This window comes from Apodemus sylvaticus, chromosome 23, assembly GCF_947179515.1.
Source record: "Apodemus sylvaticus chromosome 23, mApoSyl1.1, whole genome shotgun sequence".
Classification (NCBI taxonomy): Eukaryota; Metazoa; Chordata; class Mammalia; order Rodentia; family Muridae; genus Apodemus; species Apodemus sylvaticus.
The window spans coordinates 31291694-31310163 of record NC_067494.1 but is presented as its reverse complement, the minus strand read 5'-3'; the positions used below and the strand labels follow the sequence as shown (position 1 = coordinate 31310163).

Below are 18470 nucleotides of genomic sequence, written 5' to 3'. Positions count from 1 at the left end.
CACACATAGACATGTACACACAAACACATATACAGATACATATACACCCACATATACACACACAGGCACACACATAGACATGCACACACAAACACACATACATATACATGCACATATCCACACACAGGCACACACACAGACATGCACACACAAACACACATACAGATACATATACACCCACATATCCACGCACAGGCACACACACAGACATGTACACACATAGACATACACACAGACACACACATACATACACATACACACATACATATCTACACAGACACACAGATATAGACAGACACACACACACACACACTCAAATGTAAACAAACAAAAAGCCAAACCCAAAACAATTGATGGTACTTATTGCACTTACTTTGGGTTTATGACTTACTACATACATTTTTTCAGCCTGTTTTCCAGAGTAGATTAGGAGCAGGTAGAGATTAGAGTGTGTTTTGTTTTGGGTCTGTGGAGCCAGTGTGAGTAGGTAGTCAGTAAGTTTGCTCCGTGGAGCAGGAGGATGGGCCAGTGTCAGTGCATGTGGAGGGCACAGTGGTTATAGACTGTCCAGAAAAGAGAGTTATCGACTCTCTGGGTGTGGAAGTGAGGACTCAAAGGGGAGTATCCCTTTGGGACCCCAAGAGGACGGGGTTCTTTGAGATTTACAACTCAGGGAAAAACGTGTGGGAAGAGAGGAAAACCCCAGCTCAGGCCATCAGCGGAAAACCCCAGCCCACCATCCATTAAAAACAAGAAAAACTATTGAACTAGCTATACCAGGTGTCACTGAGAGACGGTGACTCCGAGGTGACAGGCCAGAATGATTGATTCTCTTGAGAAGAATAACTAACCCGTGTGAGCGGATCACAAGTGTGATATGCTGTGGTAGACAGCTTGGCCAAGCCATCTTGGCTCTGAGGAGTCCAGGAGGCTCCCCCTGAGTGGTACGTACCTTGAAATTTGAAGTACCAAACCAAAACAGAGGAAAGCACATCTTTTTGGGAACATTCTGGAATATCCAGATAAGAGGAAGAGATTGATTTTGCTCTGAGTAAGGACGAGTGAGCCACTGGTAGGTAGTGAGGTGGCCAAGGTCAGAGCCGCAGGGTGACACAGCTGTTCTGCACACTCAGGAACTTGGTGTCCTTTCTGTAGTCACTAGGGGCTGGGGTAGATGGAAATATGGTCAGATTATTGTTAATACAATTCTGGGTCCAAGCCAGAGAGCTTGCACCGAGGCATTGTGGGAGTAAGTATGGTGGCGCAGCAGTAGAGGTCTCTCTGACTAGAAAATTGTATTTGAAATGCTCTGCCCTTGGCAAGCTCTGACCTACTTAGTTCTGTCCCGGTTCCTGCCCTGGAAGGACAGGTCTTCAGAAGTGTGTGACAGCTAACTGGGAGGTTGGCCCAGAAGCACACATACTGTCAAGGATTAATACAGAAGACTGGGTTGGAAAGGTAGCATTGGGAAGTGGGCGGGGTAGTGAAAGGAGCATCTGCAAGAATCTTCAGTAAGCAGCGTCTGTAACAGCAGAAAAATAAGAGGTAGGACTAAATTTGCGTCATTCGGTTGACATGAAAGACTACCGTTTGTTCGTTCGTTTGCTCCTTCGTTTGTTCGTTCGTTCACCATCAAGTTTGATTCTGGGCATATAACAGGCAGATCAAGGAAATTGCTTGGACAAGATGAATTTTAAAGGAGAAAGGCAAGCTGCTAAGGATACATATAGCATGGCGTCATGCGTGCAAAAATAAGCCAGGGACAATCCTAACACCATATCTGTGTGTCTCTATTAAATGCAGGTAGGTGCAGAGAGAAAGCACTGGAGTCCTGCAGACACATGGCCTGCATACGCAGCCCTGGAGGTGTAGACTGTGTTTTATACTTTCTTTCTACTTCTGCATTGCTTGGCTCCTTTGCAACCTTTGCAATCTTCATGAATTATCACTACATTTTTTTTAGATATTTTTTGAATGGTGTCAAGTTTCTGTGACTAGCACCGAGTCCCAGTGTGTCCTGAATATTTCCATTTCCCCCCCTTTGAACACAACTGTCAGGTGCAGGTCCTTCCTTGTCATCCCTTCATAGGGAGGTGTGACAGGCCATGCTGGGTGTCCCCAGAGGAAGAGCCAAACATGAGTCTGGACTGTTTATTATTAAGGTTGTGTGATCTGAATCAGTAATTGAGCTAGAATGCAGAGTTCGGTTCCTGGGTAGCCTTGCCTTTCTGGGAGGGGCTCCTTCTGTGAGTGTTCTCTTGTGGCTGAGCCAGCAGCCTATACTGCCCGCCAGTATCTCTACAACCAGGACGGCTGTAGCCATCTTGGCAAGTGAAGGCTGACACAACAGAAAGTCACTGTCTTCTGGGAGCCGCAAGTTCTGGATCAAGGAGTCAACAATGTTGGTTCCTTCCCAGATCCCACTTCCTAACCTGCTCATAACCACAGGGGTCCCGTCACCCTCCTAAGCTCGTGTGTGTGTGTGTGTGTGTGTGTGTGTGTGTGTGTGTCTGTGTGTGTGTGTGAAGTGCCTGTCTCTTCTTGTACAGCATCTGTTGTAGAGTGAAGGTGTGCCCCCAAGGACCTGATTTGAAAGGTCTTTTTCTCCAAGTACCATGACACCCGGAGGTATTGTTGCTAACCACTTCAGTCCAGAAATCTGGGTAGCATCTTGCTCCTAATAGAGTCTAAGAAGGTTTGCCTGGTGTGGTGCCCTCCTTGGCCTTTGCCACCCTGGGCCCTGGTTAGCTTTCCCCGCACAGGCACACAGGAACAAAGGCATCAGAGAACACACTAAAAGTAAAAGAGGCGTGATTGCATCGGTGGCTTGCTAGCCACACCAAGCTACTGAAAATCCCCAAGGGGACCTGGAGCCACATGATTTCCAGATAACGCCACGAGGGAGGAGCAATCGCAGCCGGTGGCCTGGCTGCCAGGCTGCTCAGCAGACACCTGACGACTGCCTTTTCTTTCTAGCCCATGCCCGTGCAGTTCTGCCAGGAGGAAGCTCGCGGCAGGGGCTGGGCCAAGCAACAGCTGGCACGATATGGAGCGTCGGAGTAAGATGGAGTTTTTCCAGAAACTGGGCTACAGCCAGGAGGACGTGCTCAGGGTGCTGGGCAAACTGGGTGACAGTGCCTTGGTCAATGACGTGCTGCAAGAGTTGATCCAGACGGGCAGCCGCCCAAGGGCCCAGGAGGATCCAGCCAATGGCGCCGGGGTGGTGCTAATGCCCCGGGGATGCGGGGTTCAAGACTCTGCCCAGCAGGGGCTGGGACCCGGCCTAGAAGAGGCTGGTGGAGATCCAGCCAGCTTCCTGCGGCCCATAGTGATCGATGGTAGCAATGTGGCTATGAGGTAAGCATCTTTGGTTTCCTTCATCTTCTTACCGAGTGCTGGGGCCAGAGACTTTGTTATCTGGAGACCTGGGAAGCATTTTCCTCTCTGTGGTTTGGTTCAAAGAGTTTTAGGATCGATGGATGAGTTTTTAAAAACTATTTTACACAACAATAGGTTTTCAGATGACATAGTCATGTATGTATGTCACCTGTCTCTATTGCCTCTCTTGTCTCTTCACCTTTCTTCCCACTGGGCCCCTTCCTCCTCAACAAATGGCCCCCTTATCCTTCCCTGCCTTTCGCAGGTACACAATACATAAACTGAGATTCCATATATAAGCCATCTTCGGACTTTCTGAGTCTGGCTTGTATTGATTAAGATGAATTTTAAGTTTCATTATTTTCCTGCAAACGACACGATCATCACTTTTATAACTTACATACCATTGTATATACACACTGAATTTATTATTTATTTAATTATAAATTATGTTTATTATTTATAGTGATATTTAATTATTTATTAACTATTTGTTTTTTATTTATTAAAATCTATACATCTCTGCAGAGAAGCAATAGTAACTGTGCACAAATATCCCACCATGCGTATCATTTCAAGGCATTCTTGGCTGTGAAAGTAGAGGGTCCCAGATCCAGGCCTACAGGAAAATGTAAGAAAATAGGCTCTCAGTCAGTTCTGCAGACACCTGGATTTTAACCCAAAAGCTCCTCACAGACTTCTGTGGCCCAGAACCAAAACATGTGACAACACGTTGTCAGTCGTGAGCCATCAAATGACAGCAGGTGTTAGCCTGCAGGGAACATCTGGAACATAACTTCTCAATAGTTGCAGGTAGAGGGGCGGTGCCGGGGGAGGGGGAAATCAAGCCTTGCTACCAAAAGTCAGGCTACTGCTCTCTATAAGCAAGGGCCTGGGTGTCTGGACTGACTCTATAACACAAATACCGTGAAGAGGGTTTCAGTAAAGATGGGTGTGAAAGCGTGCTGATGGTGTGCTTCTGGGTATAGACCCCGAGGTGGTGCAGCTAGAGCAACTGCTAGTTCTAAGTCTAGTGTGTTGGGTTCTTTTTCCTCTTCGTTCTTTCCTTCTTTCCTTCCTTCCTTTCTCTCTCTCTCTCTCTCTCTCTCTCTCTCTCTCTCTCTCTCTCTCTCTCTCCCTCTCTCTCTCTCTCTCTCTCTCTTTCTTTCTTTCTTCCTCCTGGGTCAGACTTTCAAACCCCGTTCTAAATCTTGGTAGCTGTGTGAACGAGGCAAATTGCTTTCTGGTTCTGTGACGTGGAACCAACCCTTCCTAGAGGGGAAAAGTGCTTGCTGTAGCCTGCTCAGCAAGTTGACGCTCGCTCACACTCACAGGAGGAGCAGCTTTCTACAGAAGGAGAGAAGCAAGCGGATAGGCAGGAGCCCAGGGCTAGGTGTTGGCAGATTGGGCTCCCTCTTCCGAGTCTGTCCTCAGCCAGCTGCGTTATTCTGGAAAGGCGGAGTCCTCGGTTCCTCTCTGTGCTGAGCAGGCCGGTAGATCTCCACGGTCTCCCTTAGGGCCTGAGAACCAGGTTATGTTCAAAGCCCTCTGCTTGGCGCCCGCCCGCCTGCCCAAGGTGGGCAAGGCTGCAGTTCCCGAGTTAAGGTTGAAAGTAGCGTCGCTGGGGGTCTCTCCTCCCACCTTGAGCTGCAGATAGTGCCAGGCCAGTCTTTGTAACTTGGCCTCTTGGTTGTGCCCAGCTTGATGGCGCGTGTGGTTGCTGTGTTTGATTTGGCAAAGCTCCGCTGTGGCCCAACCTCCTAAGATTCCACGCTCAGTGCTGGGTGAGGAGGGCATTGCGCAAACTTGGCTGAGTTACAGGCGGGCAAAGGGCAGAGCCGTAGGAAATAGCTCACTCTCAGCTATAAATACTGGTACTTCCCCCTTTTAAAAGCTGAGTAGGAATTCCGAAAAGCAGTTATCAGCGGCTTCCAAACGTGTCAACAAGCATCCAAAGCTCCCCCCAGGGATTTGAGCACACTTTGAATTTGGCGCTGTAGGACGGAAGTTTGGAATGGTCCAGCCCAGTGGGTGTCCCCACACGCTCAGCATGGCAGTGTGCTCCTTTTCCTTTTTATCTGCTAAGTTTGCCCACAGGGATAGTAGCAAGGGGTGATGGACGCCCCCCACTCACCCACCCACCCCGCTCCTAACGGGGACTGGGCATTCGTTCTTGCGCTGTCCCTCCTACGCCCCCTTTCGGCAGCAGATGGGAAATCTATGACATTTTGGTCTCTCAGGTGTTAAAGAGACAATCTTCCTTAGGGCATTTCTATTGCTGTGATGAGACACCATGACCAAAAATAATCCGGGGAGGAAAGGTTTAATTGGCTGCCAGGTTACAGTTTATCATCAGGAGAAGCCGAAGTGGAAACTCAGGACAGGAACCCGGAGACAGGAGCTGAAGCAGAGGCCAAGGAGGAATTCTACTTACAGGTCTGTTCTTCACAGTTTTCTCAGCCTGCTTTTTTATACACATCAGGACCACTTGCCTAGGATGTCGATACCCACAACGGTCTCGACCCTCCACATCAATCTCTAATTAAGAAAATTCCCCATAAACTTGCACATAAGTCTGTCTAACAGAGGCATTTTCTCAACTTGTCAAGTTGAGAGTAAACTAGGCAGGACAGGGGCTTGAAAGAATCCAGTGGTCAGTGAGGTGACTCAGCTGATAAAGACTCATGTTCCCAAATCTGATGACCTTGGTTCTCTTCATGAGACCCACATGGTGGATAGAGAAACGGGGAGTCGTGCTAGCTGTCCTCTGACCTTCCCACGGATGACTGCACCAATCAATAAGTGTAAATAATAAAAAAAAATAACTTCGATATGTTTCAACAGCCTTAGACAGTGCAGGGGAAGAGGTGCCTGGCTTCTGCATGATCCGGACAAAGCTTACTAGGCAGTATTGAAAGAGGGTCTGAGGGTCTTGTGTCACTACACAAATCCAAGCCCGTGTCAGCCCCAAGATGGCACGAGTTCCCCAAGTTTGGGAGAAAATACTGGAGTAGCCATATCACAAACAGACTAGTTCAGGATGAAGTGTTCTCCTTGGGGAGCAGAGGACACTTAAAATGATGTGAGCAAGCTCGTGGCAGGGGGGTTTGTTTTGTTTTTGTTTTTTTTGTTTGTTTGTTTTTGTGAGCGGGGTATGGGACTCTGCTGCAGTCTGAAATTCAAACTGAAACCACGTCTTCTATCTGACCATGACAACATGACTATGAAGTGTCTTAGTCATAGTGTCTATTCAGCACTGGTAGTACTATGAAGTATCTATTCAGTACTACCAGTGCTACCCCATCCTACCAACTGTGGCCAGTTTTGTCTTTGCACGCTTAATCTGTGTGGATTGCGAACAGAAATCATCACATGGATTCACCACAAAGAAAGTGCCAAAGTCTAAGTGTTTCCCTGTACTTTCTGTCTATGAAATACCTCAGTTTTGTCTGCGCGTGTCGCGCGCGCACACACACACACACACCTCTTTGCTCCTCAGATCCTAGGGAAAAGCACAAATAATATAACAACTCCTTGACTATGGACTGTAATTAATTTCCTCCAAAGGCCAAGTTCTAAGAGCACAGAGGACGTCTATGCAGACTCTCTGCCCTTCTACTGTGCTCTCCAGGGCTGAGTTTGTTTCCAGGGCCAACCACATCCTCAACCATGAAGAAAATGATCAGAGACACCCCCCCCCCCTTTTATAGAGAATGCAGGATGGAAACTCAAACTTCTGTCTCCTTAGCTACAGAGCACAGATCTTTTTCAAAAAAAATATTTTATGTACATCGGTGTTTTGACTGCATGTGTATCTGTGTGAGGGTGTCAGAGATGCTCTTTGGACGTCCCGCTCCTCTGAGGTTTATAGGATCCCAGACATTGCTACCCTCTGCTTTGAGAGGTGAGGCTGCTGTCTGCTCCTGGGGGAGCAGAGAGAACTTGAAGCCTTGATGGGACATGTGTCTTTTTATCCCTAACCTATAAGAAGTGTGGCTACTGTTGCCAGGGACAACTTCCACAGCTGGCCGTCCTTCCATCCCACGGTGACCCGGGCCTTTGCTTATAGAAAACAGTAGCCTGACTTTTGGTAGCAAGGCTTGTTCACCCCCAACCCTCCAACTGTTGGGGAGTTATGTTCCAGACACTCCCTGCAGGCTAACACCTGCTGTCATTTGATGGCTCGCAACTTGTTGTCACATGCTCTTGTTTCTGGAACATAGAAGTCTGAAAGGAGCTTTTGAGCTAAAATCCAGAGATTTGTCTGCAGAGCTGATGGAGAATCTCCTTTTTAGTTTTCCCTGCAGGCCAGGATCTGGGGCCCCTCTACTTTCAAAGCCAAGAATGGCTTGAAATGGTATGCATTATGGCATATTTGTGCACGTATGATCACTTCTCTGCAGAGTTGTAGAGATTTTCATAAATAATTAAAGGGTCTGTGATCTCCAAAGCATTAAGGACCACTGACACACCATGAGAAGTTACAGATGCACTAAGTCACGTGCCCTGTGCTAATATAGAAAGTTCAAGTAGGGCCATCTGTCTTTGTATCTGAACCTCCCAGCTGCTGGGGAAGAGACTTGATGGGTTTTGAGAAGATTAGCACTTGACTCGTTAGACCCAGCTTCCAGGGGTGCATTTCCAACTCTACTGGACTTCAGGCTGCTTAGACCAGAGCTGCTGGTGATGGCTGGGTCCTGATGAACTGGCCTGGGTCCTAGATTTGAGACTTTTATGAGCAAAGAAGATGTATTTGTTCAGAACACATTGGATTTTGAGAGTTACGAAACACTTTATGATCGTGACTCATCTATACAGAAGGGAACTGAGTGTGTGGAGGTACCCCATAAGAAACTTTAAAAGCCCTCTGTTTCCTCATTTTAACAACACAAGGAGTCCTTTGGGTTCCTCTATGTGGTACTGGTAGCTTACTTTGTCGTTCTGAAGAGAGTGAGTCCAATAAAGAATAAGCCTGAGTTGTAACGTGGTACAACGCTCACTGTACCAGGCCCTGGGAGCCAGGCCTCGGATATTTCCACAGTCCCATGTCCACACGGGAAAACAGAAGGCTAGAGTCAGAAGATAGAGCAGTTCTGTGCTTGGAAGTTCAAGTTCTGAGCACTTGTCCCAAGGCTGTCCATAGTAACTTGTAAGGGTGGAAAGTTCTGGAGTTGCCTTACTGCTGTGTAAGCCATTTGCTACATGTGGCTATGGAAACCTTGGAATGTAGCTAATACCACAGAGGACCTGGGCGTTTCAAAGTAATTTCCTTTTACTTCATTGGAATTAATTAGTAGCTAAACAGTTTTTCAGTTCGGTCTAATGAGGAATCCGTATGAGTTCCAGACCTTGGTCTTTTTTAGAGTCCTGTTTACACAATTAAGAAGTTGAACTAAGTAACTTCAGAAGCCTTTTTGGTGGGGGACAGGTTCGTGACAGGGTTTCTCTGTGTAGCTCACTGATCTGGAGCTTACTCTGTAGACCAGGCTGGTCTCGAGCTCACAGAAATCTGCCTGCCTCTGCCTCCTGAATGCTGGGATTAAAGGTATGCACCGCTGCTACCAGGCCAGGAGACGTAAAAAAAATTCTGACATGCTAAGATTCACGGCACTTATTTTACATGTTCTAGAAAGAGATGAACTCATTCTTCTCATAAAGAAAGGGACTTCTCTTCTTTGGCTTCTCAGACATGCAATGGTTTCCCTAAGGTCACAGAGGAAGAAAACAGCAACTCTAGGCTTTGTACTTTTTACAAAGCTACCCATCACCGCTTCCTATAAGCTCCCCATCACATCTTCTGTTCCCGTCCCTGAAGCTCTCCCCTCTCCCTTCATCTGGCCTGGGAAACAACAGCAGATTGGGCAAGCACATATGCACAGGCCTTTGCCTGGCATCAATGGCATCCTATATGGAGTACAGCACTCTGGGTAGAGTGCCAGCTTTGGACAGGATGTGCCAGGCCCCTATTTCCTTCTCCAAAGATTTGCAGGGCCAAGACCAAGACTCTCTCTGTTATTCCCTGTCCTGGGGTTCCCCACCATCATGTGCATATTGGGTAGTGGCTCTGATAGACTCCTGGGTCAGAATCCAGTAGAGTCCTTTCAATAGGTGTGTGTGTGTGTGTGTGTGTGTGTGTGTACATATGCTCATATGAAGAAAAGGAGGAGAGAGATCACAATGTAAGCTGTATAACTGTCCTCTAGACGTGTGGCTTCAAGACAAATGTCTAGCAATGAATGTACTTTATTTACAGAGACACAGCTTCATGTAGCCAAGGCTGGCTTTGACCTCTGTATGTAACAGATTACCCAGGATTTCTGGTTTCCATGCCTCCTCTGCTGGAGTGCTGACCGACAGCCTCCACTGTCCTTGGTTTTATGTGGCACTGGGGGTGAGCCAGGGCTTCGTGTAGACTGTGCTGGCATCTTCCCAATGAATTCTATCTCCAGCCTACACTTCACCTTCCCTCTCTCTTTCCAAAGCAATCACCATACCAGGCTGGTTTGTTTTAAGACAAAGTCTTGGTATTATGGCCTAAACTGGCCCTGGACTTCATACACCTGCCTCGGTCTCCTGAGTACTGGGATTACAGTTGTTAGTCACTCTGCATGACATCGGGTAAGGGCTATCTTCTGGGCTGGGGTCTTCTACTCCTATTTAAATCCACACCCATTTCTGCCTCATTAAGAGCAGGGCAGCCAGGACAACTCTTGTAATCCCCCTTCCTTCCACTGACCCAAACTGGGTTAGACGTCCCATTGGGCAGATTCAAAGCACTACCGGTTTGAGCCTCCAATAAGAAATGGGGTGGAGGGCTGGAGAGATGGTGCAGTGGTTAAGAGCACTGACTGTTCTTCCAAAGGTCCTGAGTTCAAATCCCAGCAACCACATGGTGGCTCACAACCATCTGTAATGGGATCTGATACCCTCTTCTGGAGTGTCTGAAGACAGCTACAGTGTACTCACATATAATAAATAAATAAATCTTTAAAAATTAATATTTAAAAAAAAGAAATGGGGTGGAAATAGCCTCTCCATCTCAAAGGCCTGAGACAGCTTTGTTCATCCCACCCCATGACCATGACCATGACCTTGTAACCCATGGGCCGTCTTGTGCGCCCCTGACTTCTCCAGGTATTCTTAGACCCTAGTCAGTACTATCCAGTGTGCAAATGACAGCTCCAGTGTGCAAATGACAGCCCTCTCACTGGCTGCTGCAGGCGCAGTTGTCATATAGGCAGAATTGGTTTTGGACACCAACCACTTCCCTTTTCTACACTCCCAATATTCAAAACCTCCAGCCCCTCATTTCCTTTCCCATGGCTCTCCAGACAGCTTGTCCCCAGTGTGTGCTCCTCTCTCCATGGGAGTTGCTTCAAGTGCGACGATTCTCAGTGTCCAAGACTTTATTGTCTGGGCTCCAAAGATTTTTTTGGAAAAGGAAGACTTTGTAGTGACGGGCTCATACAGCTATCACCAGGTCAGAGCTAGGCGTGTTTCTTTGCTTTTGTTTCCATAAGGGTAAAATGGGCTGAAAGTCGTTTCCTCAAGGGAGTAACATACTGACAAAATGAGTCACATGGCTGGGAAGCAGAACTCTACAGTTATTAAAATGAGCTCTGTGCCTCCTGACCGGCCCCCACGTCCCCAAAAGAGACTCCAAAGCCACAGGTGTCCCTTTTCTCTTCTCTTCTTCTTTTTTTTTTTTCTGCTTTTCTTTTTTTGTTGTTGTTGTTGTTTTAAAACAGGGTCTTATATAGATCAGGCTGGCCCCAAACTTCTGACGCAGCCAAAGCTGATCCTGAACTCCCGGATTTCCTGCCTCTGCTCCCTCCGTGCTGAGGTCACAGGCATGCACCGCCTTGACTGACGTACTTGATGCCAGGAACAAACCCAGAGAGCCTTGTGCGTGTCAGGCAAGCATTGTGTCACCCGAGCTGTGTCCTGAGGCTCTGTGCTTGGATCTTTTGAGAAAAGATCTTTCTCTATAGTCTAGGTTAGCCTGAAACTCAACATTAGACAAGGCTAGCCTCAAGGTTACCATTCTGCTTTGTAACCTCCTAAATGCTAGGATTACAGGGGCACCCGTGGTGGGTGTTTTAGCTCCAGCACTGTCTTGTAGTAGGAGTTTGTAAGTTGATACAAAGACAGGGACAGATGACCAGGTGGGCATGTTCCTCCTGAAGGGACCAAGGGTGACTGTCATCTCTTGACTGGAATTCATGGAGAGTTGCAGGAAACAGAGCAATTAATTTTTTTCTCAGAGTAATTGTGGTAGTGACCATTGTATTTGAGAGCCGGCTGGGGCCCGGTGACTCTGTTCAGGAGTTGTGTGTGTCTGAATGTGGAGCGAATGTGGAGGAGGGGGTGTCTGTCCTTCAGAGTATTTCCCTTGCTGGACAGATCTTTCCTCAGTTTTTGCAAAGGGGAGGGGCTGACCTGACATTTGTCTATATCTGTCTGATGTTCCCTCCTGGTCTAGCCTTCTGTATGACTCAGGCTCTGTGGTTCTATCCCTGTCCTGTGGTTACTCCTTTCCCTGTAATCACCGAGGACCTCATCTGTGATAGCAGGGACAGGAGGTTTGGGGGTCTCATGATATGCCACAGGGCATCCTGGTGCACTGGAATTGTAACAAGAATTTTAGGTCAAAAGTTGGGGCTTTGGCAGCTCCAGCAGCTAAGCCTGTCACAATGTGCTAATTAAGGAAACAAGGAGTTGGAGGAAGCAGCCAACAGTCTTAATCAGCGTGCCCTGAGAAGAGGAACAGGTAAAGGGATCCAGGGACCCTAAATTCAGAGTATTGATATGAACTTCAGGTTTAAATAAAGGGGGACTTGGAGCGAGGGAGAAGAGGCATGCGCAATCAGGCAAACCTGGTCAAAATATGGCCCCCTGTTCCAGCTGCAGACTGCTAGAGGTTATCCCAAGAGGTTGTTACATCTTTTGATCACTGTCATCATCAAAGGAGCCTGTCTGGTGTTTATTAGACAACTCTCCTTAGGATGGAGCCTCCAGTTCTGGACGTGGCCTGTGCTGTCCTGGAGACCTCACTGATCCCGTGGTTTTTAGAAAAAGAGTTTCTAAGGCTTCTTACAGGAGCGTCATTTGGCTTAAAATATTCTCTTCCAGCAGGGACCTGTTCCATCAGCAGCTCTCTAACAACCTCCAGGCCTAGGACCTGTAAGAGGTCTGGGGAGTTGTTTCTAGCTACACTGGGGACCACTTTTAAACCGGGCAGCCTGGTTTGGGGAGAGTTTGGACATGCTCCACCCGGGACTTATCAGAAGGAGGAGGCGTCAGGAGGAACCCAGAGAGTGACCTCCTCACCTCCTTTCTTCTTCCAGCCAGTGTGGGTGGAAGGGACTAACTTTCACTTCCTCCTCCTTTCCCAGGGCACCCTGACTGATATCTTCTCCCAACTGTTTGCAACAAGCTTCCTAGAGCAGCCTCTGTGGCTGAGGAGAGAAATGTCACCTTGGGCGGCTAAGTCAGGATTCTTATGGCTACCAAAGCTGAAGAAATTCCCAGAGATAGCTTATATCTGCTGGGAGTCTAGCTTGTGGTCTACAGATTAGTTGCTTCCCTAGACATCCCTTCTTACTCTGTAAACCTGTGTCTGTCCCACACTCCCAGGAATTGGACAGTCACACAATAGATTGCAGTTAGGGAAAGTCAGTGTGGTCTTCAACTGGATGTGAGCTGGCTGCTTCGAGACAACCTTCTAAGAACTATCTCAGGCTGGAGAGGCAGCTCAGCAGTTCAGAGTACTTGCTACTCTTCTAGAAGATCCCAGTTCAGTTCCCACACCAGGCAGCTCACAGCCACCTGTCACCTTCAGCTTTAGATCCAATGCCTCTGGCCTCTTCCTGTTCTGGTCTCTATGTCCCTTGTGCTTCCTCTGTGACTTGTGAGCACAGTGATGTTTTGGGGCTATATCATGGTCTTTCCAGGCAACCCTCCCTTTTGCCTGTGATGCCCCTCTTTCTGCTGGTTATGAGGCTGGTATCTTCTCTATCATGAATCTACTCAGCAGATTTTTAGTAAGCCTTCCCTAATAATCAGGGACCAAACTAGTCAGGCCCTGGGACCTTTGTCCTGTAGAGTCCCCTGGGAGCGTGTGTGTGTGTGTGTGTGTGTGTGTGTGTGTGTGTATGTGTGTGTGTGTGTGTGTATGTGTGTATGTGTTGTTGTTTATTTGTTTGTTTGTTTGTTTTGCTTTCTATTTTGACATGGTTTCCTATGTAAGTAGCCAGTCTGGCCTGCAACTCCAGGCAATTGTTCTGCCCTGGCCTCTTGGGGTGCTGAGATTACAAGAGAGATTGCACTGTGTCTGGGTAGGGTGGATGTCTTTAAGCTCTGGGGAGTGTCTGTGTGATAGACTCTAAGAAGTCAGGGGATGCTCTCCTGGGGAAGCAAGACTTCAGCAGAGAAGCAGGAAGAGGAGTGAATTCAGTGAGAGGACAGGGGTAGCCGCAGCAAAGACCCAGTGACAGCGTCTGGGGTGGGGTTCGAGGCTGAGTGAACAGCTGGAGGGAAAACGGAGAAGTAGGGAGGCGCTGTCACATCCTCAGCTCAGCCTGTTGATTTCCCTTTACACAGTCCCAGATCCAGCCACCTACCTGTCTCTGTACCAGTCCCCAGGAGGGCACTTGGCTGACTCTTTCCTGCCTTCTAGACAACAGCACCCCTGAGACAGGAGCCATGGAGGAAGGGTTATGGCACGGAAGAGAGCTTTCTGGAGGTGGCCCACTGTGTTTGCACGGCTGTGATGGGCGGACTCTGAGAGGCCCGGACCCCAGAGGCTTTGTCTCAGGATTGTTTCTCGCTGCTGATAATCCTTTCCTACCATGATTATGTAACCTAATGATTCCCAGGCAACAGCCTGGCAAATTTCTGCAGATCAATAAGAAGGTGTACTTTCATATAATATAATGCTGTTTAGAGGAATTAATGATTTTATAGAATTCCTGATTCGATTCAAATAATTTTAGGAAGAAAATTTAAGGAGATGGTTTTAGTTGTTTTGCTAGAAAGATATAATGATGTTAGAATCAGGAATAGAATGTGCTGCTTCCTCATAGAATAGTAAGTAAAGGTTGCAAAATAAGGAAAACAATGAATTATCATAAATTGCACTAAGAAGAGAAATAGGCTTGGGATAGATTTATGATCAAGGAAAAACACTCATTCTAGGTGAGGTCCAAGGATGAAGGCACAGGTGTGCACAATGATAAAGCAAGGTCGTGTGAAACTGTTGCTTTGAATTTATAATGAGCTTATAGTATGAAACACTGCTTTGAACTTAATATCAACATCCTTCTGTAACTCCCTTTTTGTGTAACATTTTATCTATGAGGTAATTTCATGAAGAACTTTTGTCTAAGAAGCTGTACAAAGGCTGAGAGAATAAATAGACTGTGTCTGTTGCGGCTCTGCTCCATCATATGTGTGTGTATATATACATATATGTCCATATATATATATGTACATATACATGTATATGTACAATATGTACATATGCATATATGTCTGTGTATCTACATATGTATGTATATAAGTATGATGTGCACTTGTGAAATTGATGAAACAGGTGGTTGGGTCTTGCCTAGTGTGTGCATGTATGTGTATGTATGCATGCATGTGCGCGTGTGTATACATGTGTATACATGTGTGTGTGTGTATGTATGTGCGTGTGTATGTATGACTTTCTCTTTCTCTTTTTCTTTCTCTTTGGCTCATGAAGAGTTAAGTTGAAGAGCCCAAGAAACCAAGTTTCTTTTCTTAATCAGCAGGAGTCAATTGCCAGAGGCTACCAGCTTCTGGCCTCCAGAGCAGTAAGGGAGAGTTAGTAGCCAGAAGTCATCAGCCTTGCTGCATGACCCAGTGACAGCGTCTGGGGTGGGGTGCGTGGCTGAGTAAACAGCTACAAGTGATCTCAGTACCTCAATGCTGGCTGGGACCCTGTACACCTGGTTATTTTTTTCTTGTTCTTTGGAGAGATTCTTTATGTCCATGCTGTGGTTTCAACTCTTGCTTAAACAAGTGTGATTGATCTTCAGCCTTTACCACTCAGATTTGCCCTCTGACCTCTTGGTGTTTACCTACTCTGTCTACTTAGTGATCCAAGTCACTCTATATCTAAAGCCAAACATATGAATGGGTCCTTCCCCCAATCAGAACCCTTCCCAGAATTCCCCTGTCAGTTCAAGGTCCATTGTGCATATATAGGAGGAACCTGAAATGTTTTTCAGTCACTTCCACATCTCATTGTGATGAGGAACATGTATGTCCCTGATACCATCTTTGTCTCTTCCACATCCAGAAACTGAGATCTGGTACCTTCTAGTTGTCCCTGAATTCACTTTCAATTCTCATTTATTCAGCAGCAGCAGTTCAGGCCTAACCTGTGACACTTGTTTGATGACTTCTCTAACTCTTACCTCATGCCTCACACCTGCTCACTGCCCTCCATGGGCCAGTGTAGCGTTGTAAGCCATACACAGGTGCCCCCCATATTCTTATATCTATTTTACTTCAAAGTTAAAGCCCCTATACATCCCTCAGCCCTCTAAGATGAAGGAAAACAATTCCCCCACCCTTTCTTCCATAGCAAGGTCTTATCTAGCCCAGGCTAGCCTCCATGTATAGCCAAGGATAACCATTGACTTTTGATCTTCCTGTTTCTGCCTTCAAGGTACTAGGATTAAAGGCATGTACCGTTATCCTCTGCTTAAGGAAGATGATTTCTTTTTCTTAAGACATGGCCTCACTATGTATCCCTGACTGGCCTGGAACTCACTATGTAGACCAGGCTGGCCCAGAACTCACAGAGATCCACTTTCCTCTGCTTCCTAAGTGTGGGATTAAAAATGTTGTCCCCAGGCCTGGCTAGGAAGATGATTTTTAAGAGGCTGACAAGATGCATCATGGTCTCACATAGCCCTTCCTTTTCTGCAACATGGATGTGTTTTGTGGGATTTGGGGTGGGGCGCTGGCTTCCTTGCTTGGACTTCAGAGTCTTGGCAGAGCCAGTACCATCATCTCTGAGGGAGGGCAATTCTACAGATGCCTAATGTTGTCTATTTCATGTTGATTCTTCTTTTTCCCCCTTCATTGTTGACTCTTATAAGTTCAGCTAAACAGTGGACAGGTCAATTATCCCTTGGAATATTGTCCCACAGCCCTCTACCTTCCATCCCCTGCATCCTTATTGAAAGTGTCCTGGGTTTAGTTAGCAGCTATGGTCTGAGGGAAGAAGGACTGTGTTGAAGTTTTGCTTTTGCTCACTTCCCTCTTAGTTTTGAGGCTGTAACCCAGGATACTTCCAGGGTATTTTTGTGTCTCCTCAGATTTCTCTGTCTTCCATTGTAGTCATGGGAATAAAGAAGTCTTCTCTTGCCGGGGAATTCGTCTGGCCGTGGACTGGTTCAGAGACAGAGGACACACCTACATCAAGGTTTTTGTCCCATCTTGGAGGAAAGAGCCATCAAGGTCTGACACCCCTATCAGAGGTATGCCACCCATTGCTCTGTGGGAGTGTCTCTCAAGATGGTGGTCGATTAGGCATTACTGGTTTAGGGCCTTTCTCCAGTCCTGAGGGCCATGAGAGCACTGACTGTGAACTCTCAGCACTTCCTCAAAGTAGAACAGGCACAAAAACTCATTGAATAGATAAATAATCTCCAACTTTTACTCACCCACTTATAGACAAGCACATCACTTTATCATTTATTGTGAAGCACTTACACTAGGTAACAATCGTGTCCTAGAACATTTAACTCTGAAGACTAGATCTACACTTCACACCCAGTAGGTAGGATCTGAAGGATTTTGTCAGTGTATTTGCTATTTGCCAAATACCTCTCCAATCTCTTTATTTGAAGACATGGAAATTTACTTTTTTTTTTTACCTTGTATCCTGTTCCTCCACTCAGTGCTAGGATGTCATCTGGCTTGAACCTGTGAAGATCTTGTGTGCTGCCACAGTCTCTAGGAGTCCATATGTGTATCAGGTCTCTTGCATCTGGAAGACATGTTTTCCCTCTTAGAATCTTTCTTCCTCTTCTGCATAGATCCCTGAGCCTTGAGGAGAGGAGTCTGACAAAGGCATCCTATTTAGGACTGAGTGCTACAGAGTTTCTAATAATCTGCACATGGTACAGGTGAGGGGCTCTGCATTAATTTCCATCTACTGCAAGAAGAAGATTCTCTTGTATAGGCTGAGGGAGAAACTGATCTGTGAGTCTAGCAGTATGTCTTTAGGAGTCATTTAGTTGCTCTGTTCCTTTGGCAGAATAATAGTAAAAGGTTTTCCACTAGGCCCATGACCTGTCTGGTTGCAGGTTCTTGTCCATGTTAGCAGTGTCTCTCAGCATGGCCCTGAGCTCCAATCAGAAAGTGGTTTGTTAAGTTGGGCCGTGGTGGCACACGCCTGTAATCCCAGCACTTTGGGAGGCAGAAGAAGGCAGATTTCTGAGTTCGAGGCCAGCCTGGTCTACAGAGTGAGTTCCAGGACAGCCGGGGCTATACAGAGAAACCCTGTCTCAAAAAACCAAATCCAAAAAACCAAAAAAAAAAAAAAAAAAAAAAAAAAAAAAAGTGGTTTGTTACTCCCAAAACAGTTGCACCACTGTTGAATCCATTTATCTTGCAAGCATGTTGTAGGTTGTGAGGTTTGTAGCTGGGTATTATTAAGAGTTCCTTCCAGTGTCGTGGATGATAGTCAGTGGAGGGGATGCTACTAGTTAGGTATCAACTCGATGTCTCATACCTGACGATGTAAAACGTTGTGTCTTCAGCAATAGAGGTTTATCATGAAGATGTGGAGAACAGCCGTTAGTCTGTGATGTCTGAGGTTTGCCATGGACCCATTGGCTGATGATGCAATAAAATATAACCCATTCCCAGCCCTGGAGGTTTTATTTGGCAGCACAGGATGTCTACTTGGGGTCTTTTCTCTTCTATCGTTTGGTGGCTCTGTTTAGATTCCTCTCCTGTGTCAGGTGCTAGGAAGCTTCTACAGTAGTGTGTGCGTTTGAGTTTCAAATGCCTTAGCTGTTAGCTGGTTCTCCCCACGCTCCCCTCTTCAC

The 18470-nt window shown here is 46.7% G+C and overlaps 1 protein-coding gene across 1 annotated transcript in view; it reads left to right on the top strand.

Annotated features, from left to right (window-relative positions):
* Positions 1-18470, top strand: part of Zc3h12d (zinc finger CCCH-type containing 12D) — a 36181-nt gene that overhangs the window by 3148 nt on the left and 14563 nt on the right. The window contains 2 exon segments of the mRNA XM_052169271.1: positions 2977-3357; positions 16753-16892. Coding sequence (XP_052025231.1) covers positions 2977-3357; positions 16753-16892 — 521 coding nt within the window.